This window comes from Pseudophryne corroboree, chromosome 6 (assembly GCF_028390025.1).
Source record: "Pseudophryne corroboree isolate aPseCor3 chromosome 6, aPseCor3.hap2, whole genome shotgun sequence".
NCBI classification, from domain to species: domain Eukaryota; kingdom Metazoa; phylum Chordata; class Amphibia; order Anura; family Myobatrachidae; genus Pseudophryne; species Pseudophryne corroboree.
This window is the reverse complement of record NC_086449.1, coordinates 797,786,875-797,802,091: the sequence shown is the minus strand read 5'-3', so window position 1 is coordinate 797,802,091 and position 15,217 is coordinate 797,786,875. Positions and strand designations below refer to the sequence as shown.

The window sequence follows — 15,217 nt, the reverse complement described above, 5'->3', positions numbered from 1 at the left end:
CTTCTTCTCCCCTTAGTCCCTCGATGCAGTGAGCCTGTTGCCAGCAGGTCTCACTGAAAATAATAAACCTAAACTAAAACTTTCACAAAGAGCTCAGGAGAGCCCCTAGTGTGCACCCTTCTCGTCGGGCACAGAAAATCTAACTGAGGCTTGGAGGAGGGTCATAGGGGGAGGAGCCAGTGCACACCAGGTGATCCTAAAGCTTTCTTTAGATGTGCCCTGTCTCCTGCGGAGCCGCTATTCCCCATGGTCCTTACGGAGTTCCCAGCATCCACTAGGACGTCAGAGAAAAAAAAATGAATAAAAAATATATATATATAAATAAAAAATAAAAAAGTCTTAGACATACAAAAATAGGATATCGCACTAGGAAAAATGTAAATAAAATACGGAATATATAAAAATCATAATAAAATAATAAATTTGGTTGGTATGAATATAGGAATTGATGATATAATTATAAATATAGGACTATGCCTTTTATGGTATTAGGGGTCAAATTCAATTGTCTCATTTAGTCCCCCAGGAACGAGGGTTCTCAATTTATGAATCCAATTCTTGTCAACTCTCCACACAATTTTTACCCATCTGCAGTACCCCAAGCACAGCCGTTTTTCCTTTGTCCATATTTGTTCCCTAAAGGCACACGCACAGTGCCTTTCCGGCAGCGCCCAGGTGCTACTGCACATTGGTAAATTAACTACTCAGGCGCTTTGGCAGTTTTTTAGTAGTATAGTTCTGGCAGTGCTCCTCCTGTTCCTCCTTGCACAAAGGCGGAGGTAGCGGTCCTGCTGCTGGGTTGTTGCCCTCCTACGGCCTCCTCCACGTCTCCTGATGTACTGGCCTGTCTCCTGGTAGCGCCTCCATGCTCTGGACACTACGCCGACAGACACAGCTAACCTTCTTGCCACAGCTCGCATTGATGTGCCATCCTGGATGAGCTGCACTACCTGAGCCACTTGTGTGGGTTGTAGACTCCGTCTCATGCTACCACTAGAGTGAAAGCACCGCCAGCTTTCAAATGTGACCAAAACATCAACCAGAAAGCATAGGAGCTGAGAAGTGGTCTATGGTCACCACCTGCAGAACAACTCCTTTATTGGGGGTGTCTTGCTAATTGCCTATAATTTCCACCTGTTGTCTATTCCATTTGCACAACAGCATGTGAAATTGATTGTCAATCAGTGTTGCTTCCTAAGTGGACAGTTTGATTTCACAGAAGTGTGATTGACTTGGAGTTACATTGTGTTGTTTAAGTGTTCCCTTTATTTTTTTGAGCAGTGTCTTTTTCTCCCTAAATACAACGTTTGTCAGCATCTTCAGACGTCTTTACTTCTGTGCAGAGAATTCAAGTTCTTACTAAAAGCAAAGCAATTTGTATAAAACCTCTTAACGCCTAAATAGCGACAACAAACAAGATAATCCATCAGCTAAGTCTGTCACATCTGTTTAAGTACTCCATTTACCGGGATTCACAACACCGGCACAGCAAAGCAGGACAGGAAGATTACTAAACTCAAAGCATTAATGCGATACCCACCTTCTATTTATCTCGGTGATGACTGATTCCATAAATACACAGGGTGTGCCTCTTGCTGCAAAGTACAGCCGGGTGTGCGTAACAGCAGGGATATTCCACAGGCTGCCCCTCCAGGTGTTGTGGAACTAATGATCCCAGCATGCCCTTGCAACAGCTTTGCTATGAGGGCATGATAAAACAGTGGACAAGGCTTGCTGAGATTTGTAGTGGCATAACAGCTGGAGGGCCGCATGCTGAATATCCCTGGTGTCCAGTATGCATTAAATATATATCAGCCAATGTATGTATCTATAAATAGCAGGAATTCCCCAATTCTGAAGCAGGGAGCACGAGCAGCGCTGGGTTTCTATGGTAACTATTGTTGTACGAAGTCCCAGAAATTCTCCCTGCTGCACATCAGCCTCATCACAGCAAAATATCTCCCCGTTCCCGCCTAAGGGGGTAATTCTAAGTTGATCGCAGCAGGATTTTTGTTAGCAGTTGGGCAAAACCATGTGCACTGCAGGTGGGGCAGATATAACATGTGCAGAGACGGTTAGATTTGGGTGGGGTGTGTTCAATCTGCAATCTAATTTGCAGTGTAAAAATAAAGCAGCTAGTATTTACCCTGCACAGAAACAAAATAACCCACCCAAATCTTACTCTCTCTACACATGTTATATCTGCCTCCCCTGCAGTGCACATGGTTTTGCCCAATTGCTAACAAAAATCCTGCTGCGATCAACTTGGAATTACCTCCAACGTGCACTGCAGGGGAGGCAGATATAACATGTGTAGAGAGAGTAAGATTTGGGTGGGTTATTTTGTTTCTGTGCAGGGTAAATACTGGCTGCTTTATTTTTACACTGCAAATTAGATTGCAGATTGAACACACCCCACCCAAATCTAACTCTCTCTGCACATGTTACATCTGCCCCACCTGCAGTGCACATGGTTTTGCCCAACTGCTAACAAAAATCCTGCTGCGATCAACTTGGAATTACCCCCTAAATCCATACACTTGGGAGGCATGCAGTCTCGATTTGTGGGCCACCGTCCCATTTATCAGGACTCTGCCTCCATTCTGGTACAGATGGCATGTACACAGTGTTCATTTTGACAAGGATTTTACATTTAGTTTTAGTTGCTTACTTAACCACTTAACGGACGATTCCCCCCCCCCCCCCCCCCCCCCCAAAAAAAAAAAGCGCTCAGAAATTGTCAGGGTTTTTTTTTTATGAGTGAATCAGCTGGAGAACATGAATTCAACCGTATCTAAAATGATTTTAGTAAAAAAAAAAAGTTTTTATTTTTAATTTTTTAAATATTTTTTATCAAACATCGCAACATCGGTCGGGAAGATCGGTAACATCACGACCATCGCAACGTTACTTTTTATACCCTAAATAGTTGCCGGGGAAGGAGGTGGGGGGCGGCTGGGGGAGGGGGGGATCGGTTTACACTTCCCCAGCAGACGCTATTGTCTGCAGCCGCTGGGTAGGGGGTCCTGCCGCGCAAACACTGGGGGAGGGTGCAGGGAGACAGCAGCAGCAGAGGGAAGTTTCTTTTCCCTGCCGCTGCTAACACTGTTTAGCTGACTGGTCACAACCTGTGCCACCAGGTCAGATAGAGCACTTGCTGGTGCGGTGGCATCTGATGCAACCATGCCAGGCAAGTGGTTAAAATTGTATTTGGTGTATAGTCACATTTTAGTCTTCTTTTGCCTTGTTTTAGTCAAGATTTAGTCAGTGGATCTCAGTTTTCATTTTAGTCTAATTTTAGTCAATGTTTTAGTCATAACAGTTTTATGATATCGTAATGGATTTTGCTGAAGAACATTTCTCTAAAATTCTTTTGAGTAGTTTGTATACCTTTAACTAAGTGTTTAGTACTCTAGGCTCAGTAGGCTGAGAATCTGTTACATACTGAGCCTGACTTACCGTATTGCTCCTATATATCATATACAAATTGATGTCTCAAGTTTGTTAGAACAAACAAGTGCAATACACATTTCTATTTCCTTCACAGCAGGTCATATTTATTTCCTGCAGATATCTAGAACATATACTGTACATTTAATTTAAAACCCTACTTCCAATGTTAATTGCACTTTTGACAAGGATTTTAAATTTAGTTTTAGTCTTAAGGCCCATACACACTGGGCGATTTTGAGCTCCAAGTAGATCACTTTTGGCGTTGAGTTACTTTGAGCTCAAACCCGGCCAGTGTGTATGGCCGAGCGGTGAGCGCTGATGCGCGCTCCCACATCATCGCTGGCCGCCGCCGTCCTGTTTGAACAGCCGAGTGAAGCACTTTCCACAGTCTCCTATACTGTGGAAAGTGCTTCATCCCCGTGAACATCTCTGGCACAGGGATAAATCGCTCACTGTGTATGCACCTTAAGTCACTTTTTTTGCTGTGTTTTAGTTAAGATTTAACCAGTGGATCTCCATTTTCATTTTAGTCCTGAAATAAACTACAGGTTGACAAAAACGGTCAAAATTATCCTCAACAAAATTATCGCTGTGTGTACACTCCCCCCTTCCCCATTGTTTAATGCTATTTAAATCCTGTGTACTAGCCGGGTATTGGAGAGAGAGTCATTGGGGAGGGACAAGGGGCGTTCAGGTTGCCTACGGCTTTGAAAGCACCGACGACACCCCAAGGGCGTGGCCACACTCACGGAGACATGAACCTGCCACTCTACACAACACAGCCACGCCCCTGTCAGCCATGTCCCAATTTAGGAGTTCCCAATGTTGGGATTTATATTTAGGGGCAGATTCAACAACAAGTGATACTTGGCCGTTTGCCTTTCCTATTAAGCGTGTGCAGATTTAGACTTATAGCTCGATCATAGATTTGCACCCTTATCTATACTTGACCATGCAACAGAAGGTCACCTTCGGAAGTTTTCTCCCCTTTGGGGTAACTACAAGAGCTGGTTCATAATGATTTTTTGACCCTACATAACTGCAAAAAAAATTTGGGATAGGGTGTGCTGTACTTTTATCCAGGCAATCAGTCATTACCCATAAAGTTATAGACTGTTGGTGATTCTAGCTAATTTTACACTGATTGGCCTGTTTGTCCAAGGGGTAAATTGTTCCACAGGTTCAGGTTAAAACATGGACCGTTACACAAATCACAGAGCTCTGGTTAGACACACAAAAGGCTGCTTCATTAACAGACTAGAATACCAGCAAGATGGAGATAAAGTACCAGCCAATCAGCTCCTGTCATGTTATAGGCTGGGTTTGAAAAAATGACAGGAGCTGATTGGCTGGTACTTTCTCTCTCTGAAGGCTTAGTACATATACCCCATATATTTCCTAATCATATCAATAATGTGTACAACACCGTTACCGGGTGGCATTTTGGGGAAGGGACATTTCAACATTTACCCTGCAGGGTACTCCTCTGCTAGTCACCTTTTTGCCTTCATTGCCATTGGTGTTGACGTAAGACAGTTTTCGCCGGACGTAGAACAGCATGTCGTCCTGCCGCGGAGCCCATTTTTCCATAAAGTATGTGGAATACATCCAGGTCCAAAACACGATGCGGTCATCTTTAAAGTAGCCTGAAATGACCATAAAATAAACAGAATTAGAACCAAAAAAATATTTCACTCCATTAAAGTAAATGGAAACTATAAAAGGGAAATCTAATTATACAACACGTCAAATTACATGATGAATGAATTACTAACATATGTGTCCTATAAGTAGAGATGAGCGGGTTCGGATCTCAGAGAACCGAACCCTACCGAGCTTCACTACCCGAACCCGCATCAGAGTCAGGGTTCAGGTTTTCCCACCTGACTCGGAAACCAGAACGAGGCAAAACGTCATCATCCCGCTGTCGGATTCTCACGGGGTTTGGATTCCATATAAGGAGCCGCGCATCGCCACCATTTTCACTCAAGTCCTGGAGAGTGTAGTGAGAGGACGTGTCTCCGTCCTCAGTGTCTGCGTGGGCGGGAAAGTGGAGTGGCGATTATAGTGCTGTCTTGTGCTGCTCAGTCCAGTGTAGTGTCTTAGCTGCATCAGTCATTCCAGTGACCAGTCACAGTGGTGGTGTCCTCTGCTGCCATATGTCCAGTGCTGCTGTATAATAAGTCCCTTACAGTGTTGCTGTGCTGTCCTGCATCAGACCAGTGGTAGTGTCCTGTGCATCAGTCAGTCCAGTGACCAGTCACAGTGGTGGTGCCTCTGCTGCCATATGTCGAGTGCTGCTGTATAATAAGTCCCTTACAGTGTTGCTGTGTTGTCCTGCATCAGACCAGTGGTGGTGTCCTGTGCATCAGTCAGTCCAGTGACCAGTCACAGTGGTGGTGTCCTCTGCTGCCATACGTCCAGTGCTGCTGTATAATAAGTCCCTTACAGTGTTGCTGTGTTGTCCTGCATCAGACCAGTGGTGGTGTCCTGTGCATCAGTCAGTCCAGTGACCAGTCACAGTGGTGGTGTCCTCTGCTGCCATATGTCCAGTGCTGCTGTATAATAAGCCCCTTACAGTGTCGCTGTGTTGTCCTGCATCAGACCAGTGGTAGTGTCCTGTGCATCAGTCAGTCCAGTGACCAGTCACAGTGGTGGTGTTCTCTGCTGCCATATGTCCAGTGCTGCTGTATAATAAGTCCCTTACAGTGTTGCTGTGTTGTCCTGCATCAGACCAGTGGTAGTGTCCTGTGCATCAGTCAGTCCAGTGACCAGTCACAGTGGTGGTGTCCTCTGCTGCCATATGTCCAGTGCTGCTGTATAATAAGTCCCTTACAGTGTTGCTGTGTTGTCCTGCATCAGACCAGTGGTAGTGTCCTGTGCATCAGTCATTCCAGTAACCAGTCACAGTGGTGGTGTCCCCTGCTGCCATATGCCCAGTGCTGCTGTATAATAAGTCCCTTACAGTGTTGCGGTGTTGTCCTGCATCAGACCAGTGGTAGTGTCCTGTGCATCAGTCATTCCACTGACCAGTCACAGTGGTGGTGTTCTCTGCTGCCATACGTCCAGTGCTGCTGTATAATAAGTCCCTTACAGTGTTGCTGTGTTGTCCTGCATCAGACCAGTGGTAGTGTCCTGTGCATCAGTCAGTCCAGTGACCAGTCACAGTGGTGGTGCCTCTGCTGCCATATGTCGAGTGCTGCTGTATAATAAGTCCCTTACAGTGTTGCTGTGTTGTCCTGCATCAGACCAGTGGTGGTGTCCTGTGCATCAGTCAGTCCAGTGACCAGTCACAGTGGTGGTGTCCTCTGCTGCCATATGCCCAGTGCTGCTGTATAAGAAGTCCCTTACAGTGTTGCTGTGTTGTCCTGCATCAGACCAGTGGTAGTGTCCTGTGCATCAGTCAGTCCACTGACCAGTCACAGTGGTGGTGTCCTCTGCTGCCATATGTCCAGTGCTGCTGTATAATAAGCCCCTTACAGTGTCGCTGTGTTGTCCTGCATCAGACCAGTGGTAGTGTCCTGTGCATCAGTCAGTCCAGTGACCAGTCACAGTGGTGGTGTCCTCTGCTGCCATATGTCCAGTGCTGCTGTATAATAAGTCCCTTACAGTGTCGCTGTGTTGTCCTGCATCAGACCAGTGGTAGTGTCCTGTGCATCAGTCAGTCCAGTGACCAGTCACAGTGGTGGTGTCCTCTGCTGCCATATGTCCAGTGCTGCTGTATAATAAGTCCCTTACAGTGTTGCTGTGTTGTCCTGCATCAGACCAGTGGTAGTGTCCTGTGCATCAGTCAGTCCAGTGACCAGTCACAGTGGTGGTGTCCTCTGCTGCCATATGTCCAGTGCTGCTGTATAATAAGTCCCTTACAGTGTTGCTGTGTTGTCCTGCATCAGACCAGTGGTAGTGTCCTGTGCATCAGTCAGTCCAGTGACCAGTCACAGTGGTGGTGTTCTCTGCTGCCATATGTCCAGTGCTGCTGTATAATAAGTCCCTTACAGTGTTGCTGTGTTGTCCTGCATCAGACCAGTGGTAGTGTCCTGTGCATCAGTCAGTCCAGTGACCAGTCACAGTGGTGGTGTCCTCTGCTGCCATATGTCCACTGCTGCTGTATAATAAGTCCCTTACAGTGTTGCTGTGTTGTCCTGCATCAGACCAGTGGTGGTGTCCTGTGCTGTATATTATTTACTCAAAATAAAAGGCTTATATACATTACTTATATTATTATCCAAATAATATTTACAGGGTTTGCCTTGTGTGGTGTAGGGGTACGCTCGCCTGTGCTGCATATTATTATAATAGCTCCAAATAAATGGGTTATTATTAGCAAAATTAATTTTACAGGCTTTGCCGTGTGTGTGGTTTAGGGGTAAGCTCTCCTGTGCCACCAATATTGTGCGTGTATTACATCTGGGCAAATTCCAGCACGTACCATGTTGTCTGTGCCGCACACTTGTGTCGCTTGGATTAGTCATACAGCTACCTCATTGCACCTCTTTCTTCTTTGCATGATGTGCTGTTTGGGGCCTATTTTTTAAATCTGCCACTGCAGTGCCACTCCTAGATGGGCCAGGTGTTTGTGCCGCACACTTGTGTCGCTTAGCTTAGTCATACAGCCACCTTGGTGCAACTTTTAGCCTAAAAACAATATTGTGAGGTGCTCAGAATAGACTGGAAATGAGTGGAAATGAATGTTACTGAGGTTAATAATACCGTAGGATCAAAATTACCACCAAATTCTGTGATTTTAGCGGTTTTTATGTTTTTTTCAAAAATTATCCAGATCCAAAACACAAAAGGGTGGTTTTGGCAAAACCAATCCAGATCCAAAACATGAGGATGGAACCAGAACCAAAACACAAAAAGTGCCCGCCGCACATCTCTGAAGTGGAGACATATGAAATTGGGGGAGGGGAGGAATTTTGGTAGTAAAAGACACCTAAAATGGCCAAATATACAAGGTAACATATTTTAAAGACCGTTGTAGGTACCTAGATACCGTTATGTGACTTGTACTGAAATTTTCTTCTTCAGATACATGTGATATACGAACACATGGATATCGAACACGCAGCACACCAAGCTAATTTACGTGGCCTGGCAGTGGGATATTAAAAAAAAAAAAAAAAAAAAAAAGAAGAGGCTTCGGACTAATGGACATAACAAAGCTTAAAGAGGAGCATGTCGGTCAGAAACCTTTAAGAAGAACAGAAGAAAAAGAAAAAAAAGTGATAAAAATCAGATGAAAAAGGAGGGGGTAGTGGATAAAGATCGCTCAAAAATCCCAGCATGAATACAAAATTCCAGATGGGCCAAGTGGGTCACATTGTTTGAAAGAAGGGACTCAGACTCTTTCACCCGAGTCCTACTAATCCTTAGCAATGAAGGGGTTAAAAAAATGTCACATGTAGCGGATCAAATTGTGTCAATATGCTAAGTGGTTCTAGGTTACGGTATATAGTGTTATAACTCCACTTTCCCCTCAATGGGAAGATGAATGATCCGGCCCACAAAATGGCTGCTTGCAAGGCCAAGGACCTACTTCCAGGCTCGTTACAGGTTGCCTACTAATTAATGCTGTATTATGTATGAAAATAACTGGAACATAAATCAATTTTCTATAGGCAAAAAGATCAAAGAATTACAAAAAATGATGTTACAATTTATAATGAGATTATTTACTCTGGGTTTTTTGTTTTTTTTTGCCCTACATTTCTCCCCCGATATACAAAGCATTCTGATTATGGACATAACAAAAACAAAACGTATCAGTAAGTGCACTTATTAAAGTCTGACAAAAAAAAAAAAAAAAGTTTACAAAAACACCAGGGCCATTAACTTCAATTAAATCTGCATCTCCCCCTGGAGCCACGACCTCCCCAATGGACAGCTGTCATTACGTCTGACCCCTGTGTACTAATTCTTAGTGCAGGTAACGTAATTTAGGACAACTTGTGAAATACCTCAATGTCCTATATGTCCTCGGATAGCAAAAACAAAGGACATAAACAAGTTCTCATTGGTGTCTACAGAAGGCGAAGCTCAACTAGTTGTGGTATGTGGACAGTCAGCATATTTTTTTGGGCGCACTTTAAGCCTAAACCGAGAACTAATTTGGACTGTCGACACTTGACATTCATTGTCAACATTGTGCAGGTCAACAGGCTACATACATCTCAACCTATAAGAGGAACGGTATAAAATGAAAGAAACCATACAATGGTTAATCATACTGCTCATTTCTATGCCCAATTTGGCCAAACTGGAAGAGACCTGCATACAGGAGAAGCCTCCTTGTTCCATGGGGCCACCTTCACAGATCGGGATACTGGTCTCGGACTCATCGCACTATGTCGGTTCCAAGTGATACCCGACCTTTCCTAACCAGATGATGGTTAGGATTGGCAGCCATTATGTGCCCAAAGATACTGAGCTTTGAGCCTGATTTAGACGTGTGCGCAAACATGATGGTGAGAGGGTCAAGCAAGCTTGATGGAGTCCTCCATGAGCTGCAGTAAAATCGACAGGCTGCTGGCATTTTGGGGTTGGGGGACGGGTAGAGCTGGTCAGCTTTCCCAAAAACAAGTTGGAGGGGGGTCACCATTTTCTGGGAGTGCCAAGGCCAGGATTTAAGCTTCAGACGCAGCACTCGGATTGCAGATGCTAGCAGGAGGCGTCCTGCTGCGTTCAAAGATGTGTACAGTGTCCATTTTTGAATGAGGACCTTTGAAACCAATTTGGTCTGAATAAAACTAAATTGGGTGTCAAAACTGCAAAGTTTCTGGGCATCATAAAACCCCCAATAGTCCCCATTTGCATGTGCAAGAGGGGGGGCTCCTGCGGTGGAAGGGTGTGGGGAGTAAGGGTGATAACCAATCACAGTCTGGGTCGTCCAAGGTCTGAATGAGTTCTCCCCATATTTTTATTTAGAAATTGTTAGACACTATACTACATTCCCAAAGGTATTTCTCATCATCAAGAGTATGTCGCATTTTATAACACAGTGGGATGACCGTGTTCACAGATTCTAGTTGCAATCTTTCAGGACTATTTAGGTCGACTTGTCAAGAATGGTATAAAACCAATTGAAAACCCTAAATTTCCATACAGCCCAGTGCACATCACACAGAGAACATCTTGACACAAAACATTTCAGAGGGCGCATTGTGCATCTCAAACACCATCTGTTCACCATGACTTGGAGCTGACGGACTTCTCTGCCTGTGTGCTGGTAAATGCAATATTTTGACGATAAAATGTCAAAGGCTGCGCATGACGGATTTTCTAGAAAATAAACAGAAAAACTAAAATGGTTTCCGCAGCGTGATTATGTCCGCCAGGCTCTTCTCCCCACATGGTCCTGGTAGGTGGGCGGTGCTTCTGAATCTGACCCAGAAGTGGGTAACATAATCTAACTGACAGCAATCTCAGCTTTTTGACCTGCGTCAGATCCCCATAAGAAACTATATAAAGAAGTAGATGCAGCTGTAGTTATCTAATGGAGCGTGAAGGAAAATGCTAAGAGTATAATGTACCACGTATTGTCAATTACTGAGGTGTTCCATGACAATATAAAAAGGCAAGAGGCCACGAGTGTAATGGTCTTATACAGGCCACGGTTCTCATAGCGGACTACGAAGATCCACAATGATATATAGTAGGGAGTGCAGCAATCCATACAACACGCTAGGTTTCCTAATAAATACTGATATGCTGAAATCAGAGCTCAGAGATTATACAGATACTATTTCATATGTCTCAACCGTCCCAAATTTGGTAGGACAGCCCCGTTCTTCAGCCACAGTTGGCACTCATACAAAATCCAGCTTGCTCCGGTGCTCACTATAACAAAGTCATGCAAGTCCAGCAAAGAAAACGGCACTCGGAGACGATGGTAGCAAAAGAGTGTACAGAGTACCAGCTCTCACACAGACACTGCTCACAGGGCAGCAGCACATCACTGCCTCACTATGGGGTACATTTACTAAGCAGTGATAAGAGCGGAGAAGTGAGCCAGTGGAGAAGTTGCCCATGGCAACCAATCAGCACTGAAGTAGCATCTATAATTTGCCTACTATAAATTTATACAGAGCTGCTGATTGGTTGATGGGGCAACTTCTCCACTGGCTCACTTCTCCGCTCTTATCACTGCTTAGTAAATGTCCCCCTATGATTGATATTTCTGACAGAAAAAGTTCCCAAAATGTTGAATTTACCACATAACTCAAGTGATATCACATCAGACCTCATCACACATGACTTGTACAATGTTCAAAGCATGTGAAAAGGAGCAGCCACTTCAGAATCAGTGTCATCCTACATTATCTCCACAATAGAACTATTTTGTCCCAACAGGGACCATTTTATAAGATAGATACACCATTTTTGAGTGTGCGGTCACGCTCGGATATATGCAAGCCTTGGGTGGTCGAACGCTTATCACGTATATATCAGAGCGTGATCGCACACCCAAGAGTGGTATATCTCTTACATATATCTCTATGGGGTCTATTTACGAAGCCTTGAATGGAAATAAAGTGGACGGCGATAAAGTACCAGCCAATCAGCTCCTAACTGCCATGTTACAGGCAGCTAGCCGATTGGCTGCTACTTTATCTCCGTCCGCTGTATACCCATCCAAGGCTTAGTAAATAGACCCCTATATATTTTATCAACTTGGAACTTTAGGAGAGTACTGGCAACTTTTTTGCAGTAGAAAATATCCTAAAGGGTTCTCCAAAATCACTGGTTATGCAGCAGAATCCAGGACATTGAAACACATACAAATGAAGAGACCTGAATCAACATGACACAGTGATAATACTACAATGAGCGACAAATAGGATGTCAGTGCGAGTTACGGAACTGTCAGGAGACGTGTAAATGATACATGGTTTAATGTCACAGACTTAAATAAGATGTCCAACATCACGGCCTGTCCTCTAATTGTCTATTCTCATTATCTACAAATTGTAATCTGAGCGCAGCAATGTGATCAGCAGCACAGAGTGCTTCAGCTCAGTCAATGCCAGTATGCAAAGAGTAGACAGGCTTTAATGGGAGGGCCTGGCTAATATAGCAAATATAAGCCTCTGCAGCACGCTCCCAGCCTACTGCAAATGAGGAAATCCCCCATTTCACTGAGGCAAGAAGCCAAACTAACATCTGCACGTTAGACAAAACAAGTTCACTATAAAAAACGGTCCATACACATCTATTGTAAGGCTAGAACTGGACTTCCAGGCTGGGAAATGGGATGCAAATCTTTTTCCTCATGTGCAATAGGATAAAAGGGGGCCTCACTGCCCACATTGTTGTAAGTGGGGGGTGGGGTGGTATATTTAATTAGCGTCAACATCTAACAGTGGTGATGTCCTTGAACAGCAGCACAAATCACGGATGTGGGTCTCAGACTATGGGCGGGCTGTACTAAGCGCATCCCGCCACTTATTGGGTACATACCAGTTATAATAATGCCCGCATGTATTTAGAAATGTGCAAAGGACAGCTCTGCAGATAAGAGCTGTCCTCTGCGATAGGACTTCTGGGTTTAGGACCCGGGAGTACTTCTGAGCATGTGCAGTATGACTCGGCATCTACCTCACAGGGCAGAGAACTAAAAGAAGCCCATAGCATACCTCCCAACTGTCCCGTTTTTTCACGGTCTGTCCCACCAGTGTCTATTCACGGCAGAGAGGCACAGGGGGCATGACCAGCAGCTCTCTGAGCGCTGTACATGTCCCCATAATGATGAAAACAGGGGCGTGGCTTGCAAGCGCGGCACTTGCTGCGAGGCCACGCCCCCTAATTTCGGTGGCGCACGCTAATGTCCCTCCCTGCCGCTCTGCAAAGTTGGGAGGTATGCCATAGGTACATAAAGATGTCGTTACCCACCGGCTCCGAGCTTCAGAATATATCACATTCCGGGGGTTGGTACACATGGAAATGCGGGCCTAACTCATAAAACTGGATTTCCTGAGTTTTGGCCGCATTTTCAGCTTCAGTACATCCCACTCTAAAACCAATGAAACGCGTAGGGTTTGAGCTGTTCTACATGTCTGTTAGCCCTAGCGGGCTCCCAATCCCTGCCTCAGATCGTGGATGCCAGATCAAAGTTTGGCTGACTTTATCAAAGATCGCAGAGATTAGAGTCTATAAATTATTGCTGAATTATTATTTTCAACTTTATTAATGCTGTCAAAACTACAACACTAGGTCATTCTTTGTCTTTTCCCAAGTTGGAGACCGACAAGCACGGGAATACTCCAGAGAGGATGTATGTACAGAAATATGGATGACAGATAAATAACAATTCTGTCTTCTCTGTATTTATGTGGTATTTCCTTCATCGACCACAATGCACCATGGTACACTTTAAAGCCACGTGTGACCGGCCTCTTACATCGCAGACAAACACCAGTTTAGAGCAATTTTTTTAGTCATGATCCAATGGCATTTTATTTTTGTAAATCTGTAAGAAGAAACAGAAAGGCAAATCAAACTATTAGTAGAAATATAAAACTTGGAAAAGCAGCAAACCTTCGCTGTACATATACTGTGCCTCCCACAGCGGAATGAGCCACAGTGTGCCCAGCCTATAAATATTCTCCGGGAGTGCACAGGATTGATCTAAATCTCGCAGATAAAACGGTTTCATCCTATTGTCTCGTACGTAATTATCTTCAGCAGCCTCCAGCAATTTCACTCAGCAGCCAAATCCCAACTATGTGCTCTGCAGAAATGGAATACATTGATATATGCCAATTACAGACACCCTGTATCCTCTTCATAGCCCACCAGTGTATTGTGAGGGAGAAATCGAATTCTCTCTTCCGCCAGAGGAAAGGATTGCTCATTACGCTGCAATAATGCATCAGGTGGCTGGGGGAAAAAAAACAACAACTCACTATGTATGTGTAACAAAGAGAAGGACGCTCAGGTATAACAGGCCTGATTCTCAGTGGCATGCAGAGCCATATGCGGCCGCATCTAGTAAAATTTAGCAAACTGTGCAAGCCCTGTAGCAAGTCCACTTTGCAGATCACTGGGCGATTCAGTGTCAGACAGATGTCAGCCGTTCTCTTCATACACACGTGTTCTCATACAGGATTGCTGACGTCACGCCAAGCAACCCTTCTCACCGCGCCTTGTCTTGTACGGAGCGTCTTTTTCAATCATGTGTATCTCAGTTGCAACGCGATGCGACAAAACCGCTTTCCCCGGAACTGCACTGATTAATTGGATAAACCACATTTGCATGGGTTCCAAGTTATAGATTGTCCCTGTTGACCTAATGGCTGCCAAAGGTCGACAGTGCTTAAGGTCAAGAACATAAGGTCAATATGCATATAGAAGACAAGTTCTTTTGGGTTAGTCACATATTTTTCAACTTTATTTACCATCCACGTGGACTACGATTGGGAATAGTAACCTTGCCAGAAGCATGGCGAACGAAGCGAGCACGCGAGGGTCTACGTTTGCAATAACTGTGGTCACATGAGATGAAATACAGGAAATGACACCTCAAAAAATACCACATCCCACTTGTACAACTGTGTGCGACCGAGTCTGTGTAAGAAGTGCTACGATGCAGCAGCTGCAGCATTTTTTTCACACAAAGTTCCGCTGTGCTTCATTTGCGACCTTGTACACACTGAAAACTAATTCCTATGCGGTTCTAGTGAAAGCCCGGCATCTCTGGCACAGATTGAGTGGTGTTGTGCTGCGTCTGCAATGCACATAAGATGCAAACTGTAACAACAACAGG

General features: G+C 44.6%; 1 protein-coding gene across 2 annotated transcripts in view; it reads right to left on the bottom strand.

Moving 5' to 3' along the window:
* Nucleotides 1-15,217, bottom strand: part of KIAA0930 (KIAA0930 ortholog) — a 77,485-nt gene that overhangs the window by 17,908 nt on the left and 44,360 nt on the right. The window contains exon 2 of one of the 2 annotated variants that reach the window (XM_063928893.1): nucleotides 4,924-5,099. In XM_063928893.1, coding sequence (XP_063784963.1) covers nucleotides 4,924-5,099 — 176 coding nt within the window. The remainder of the gene's footprint in view (nucleotides 1-4,923; nucleotides 5,100-15,217) is intronic. The other variant, XM_063928894.1, reaches the window with a different exon arrangement.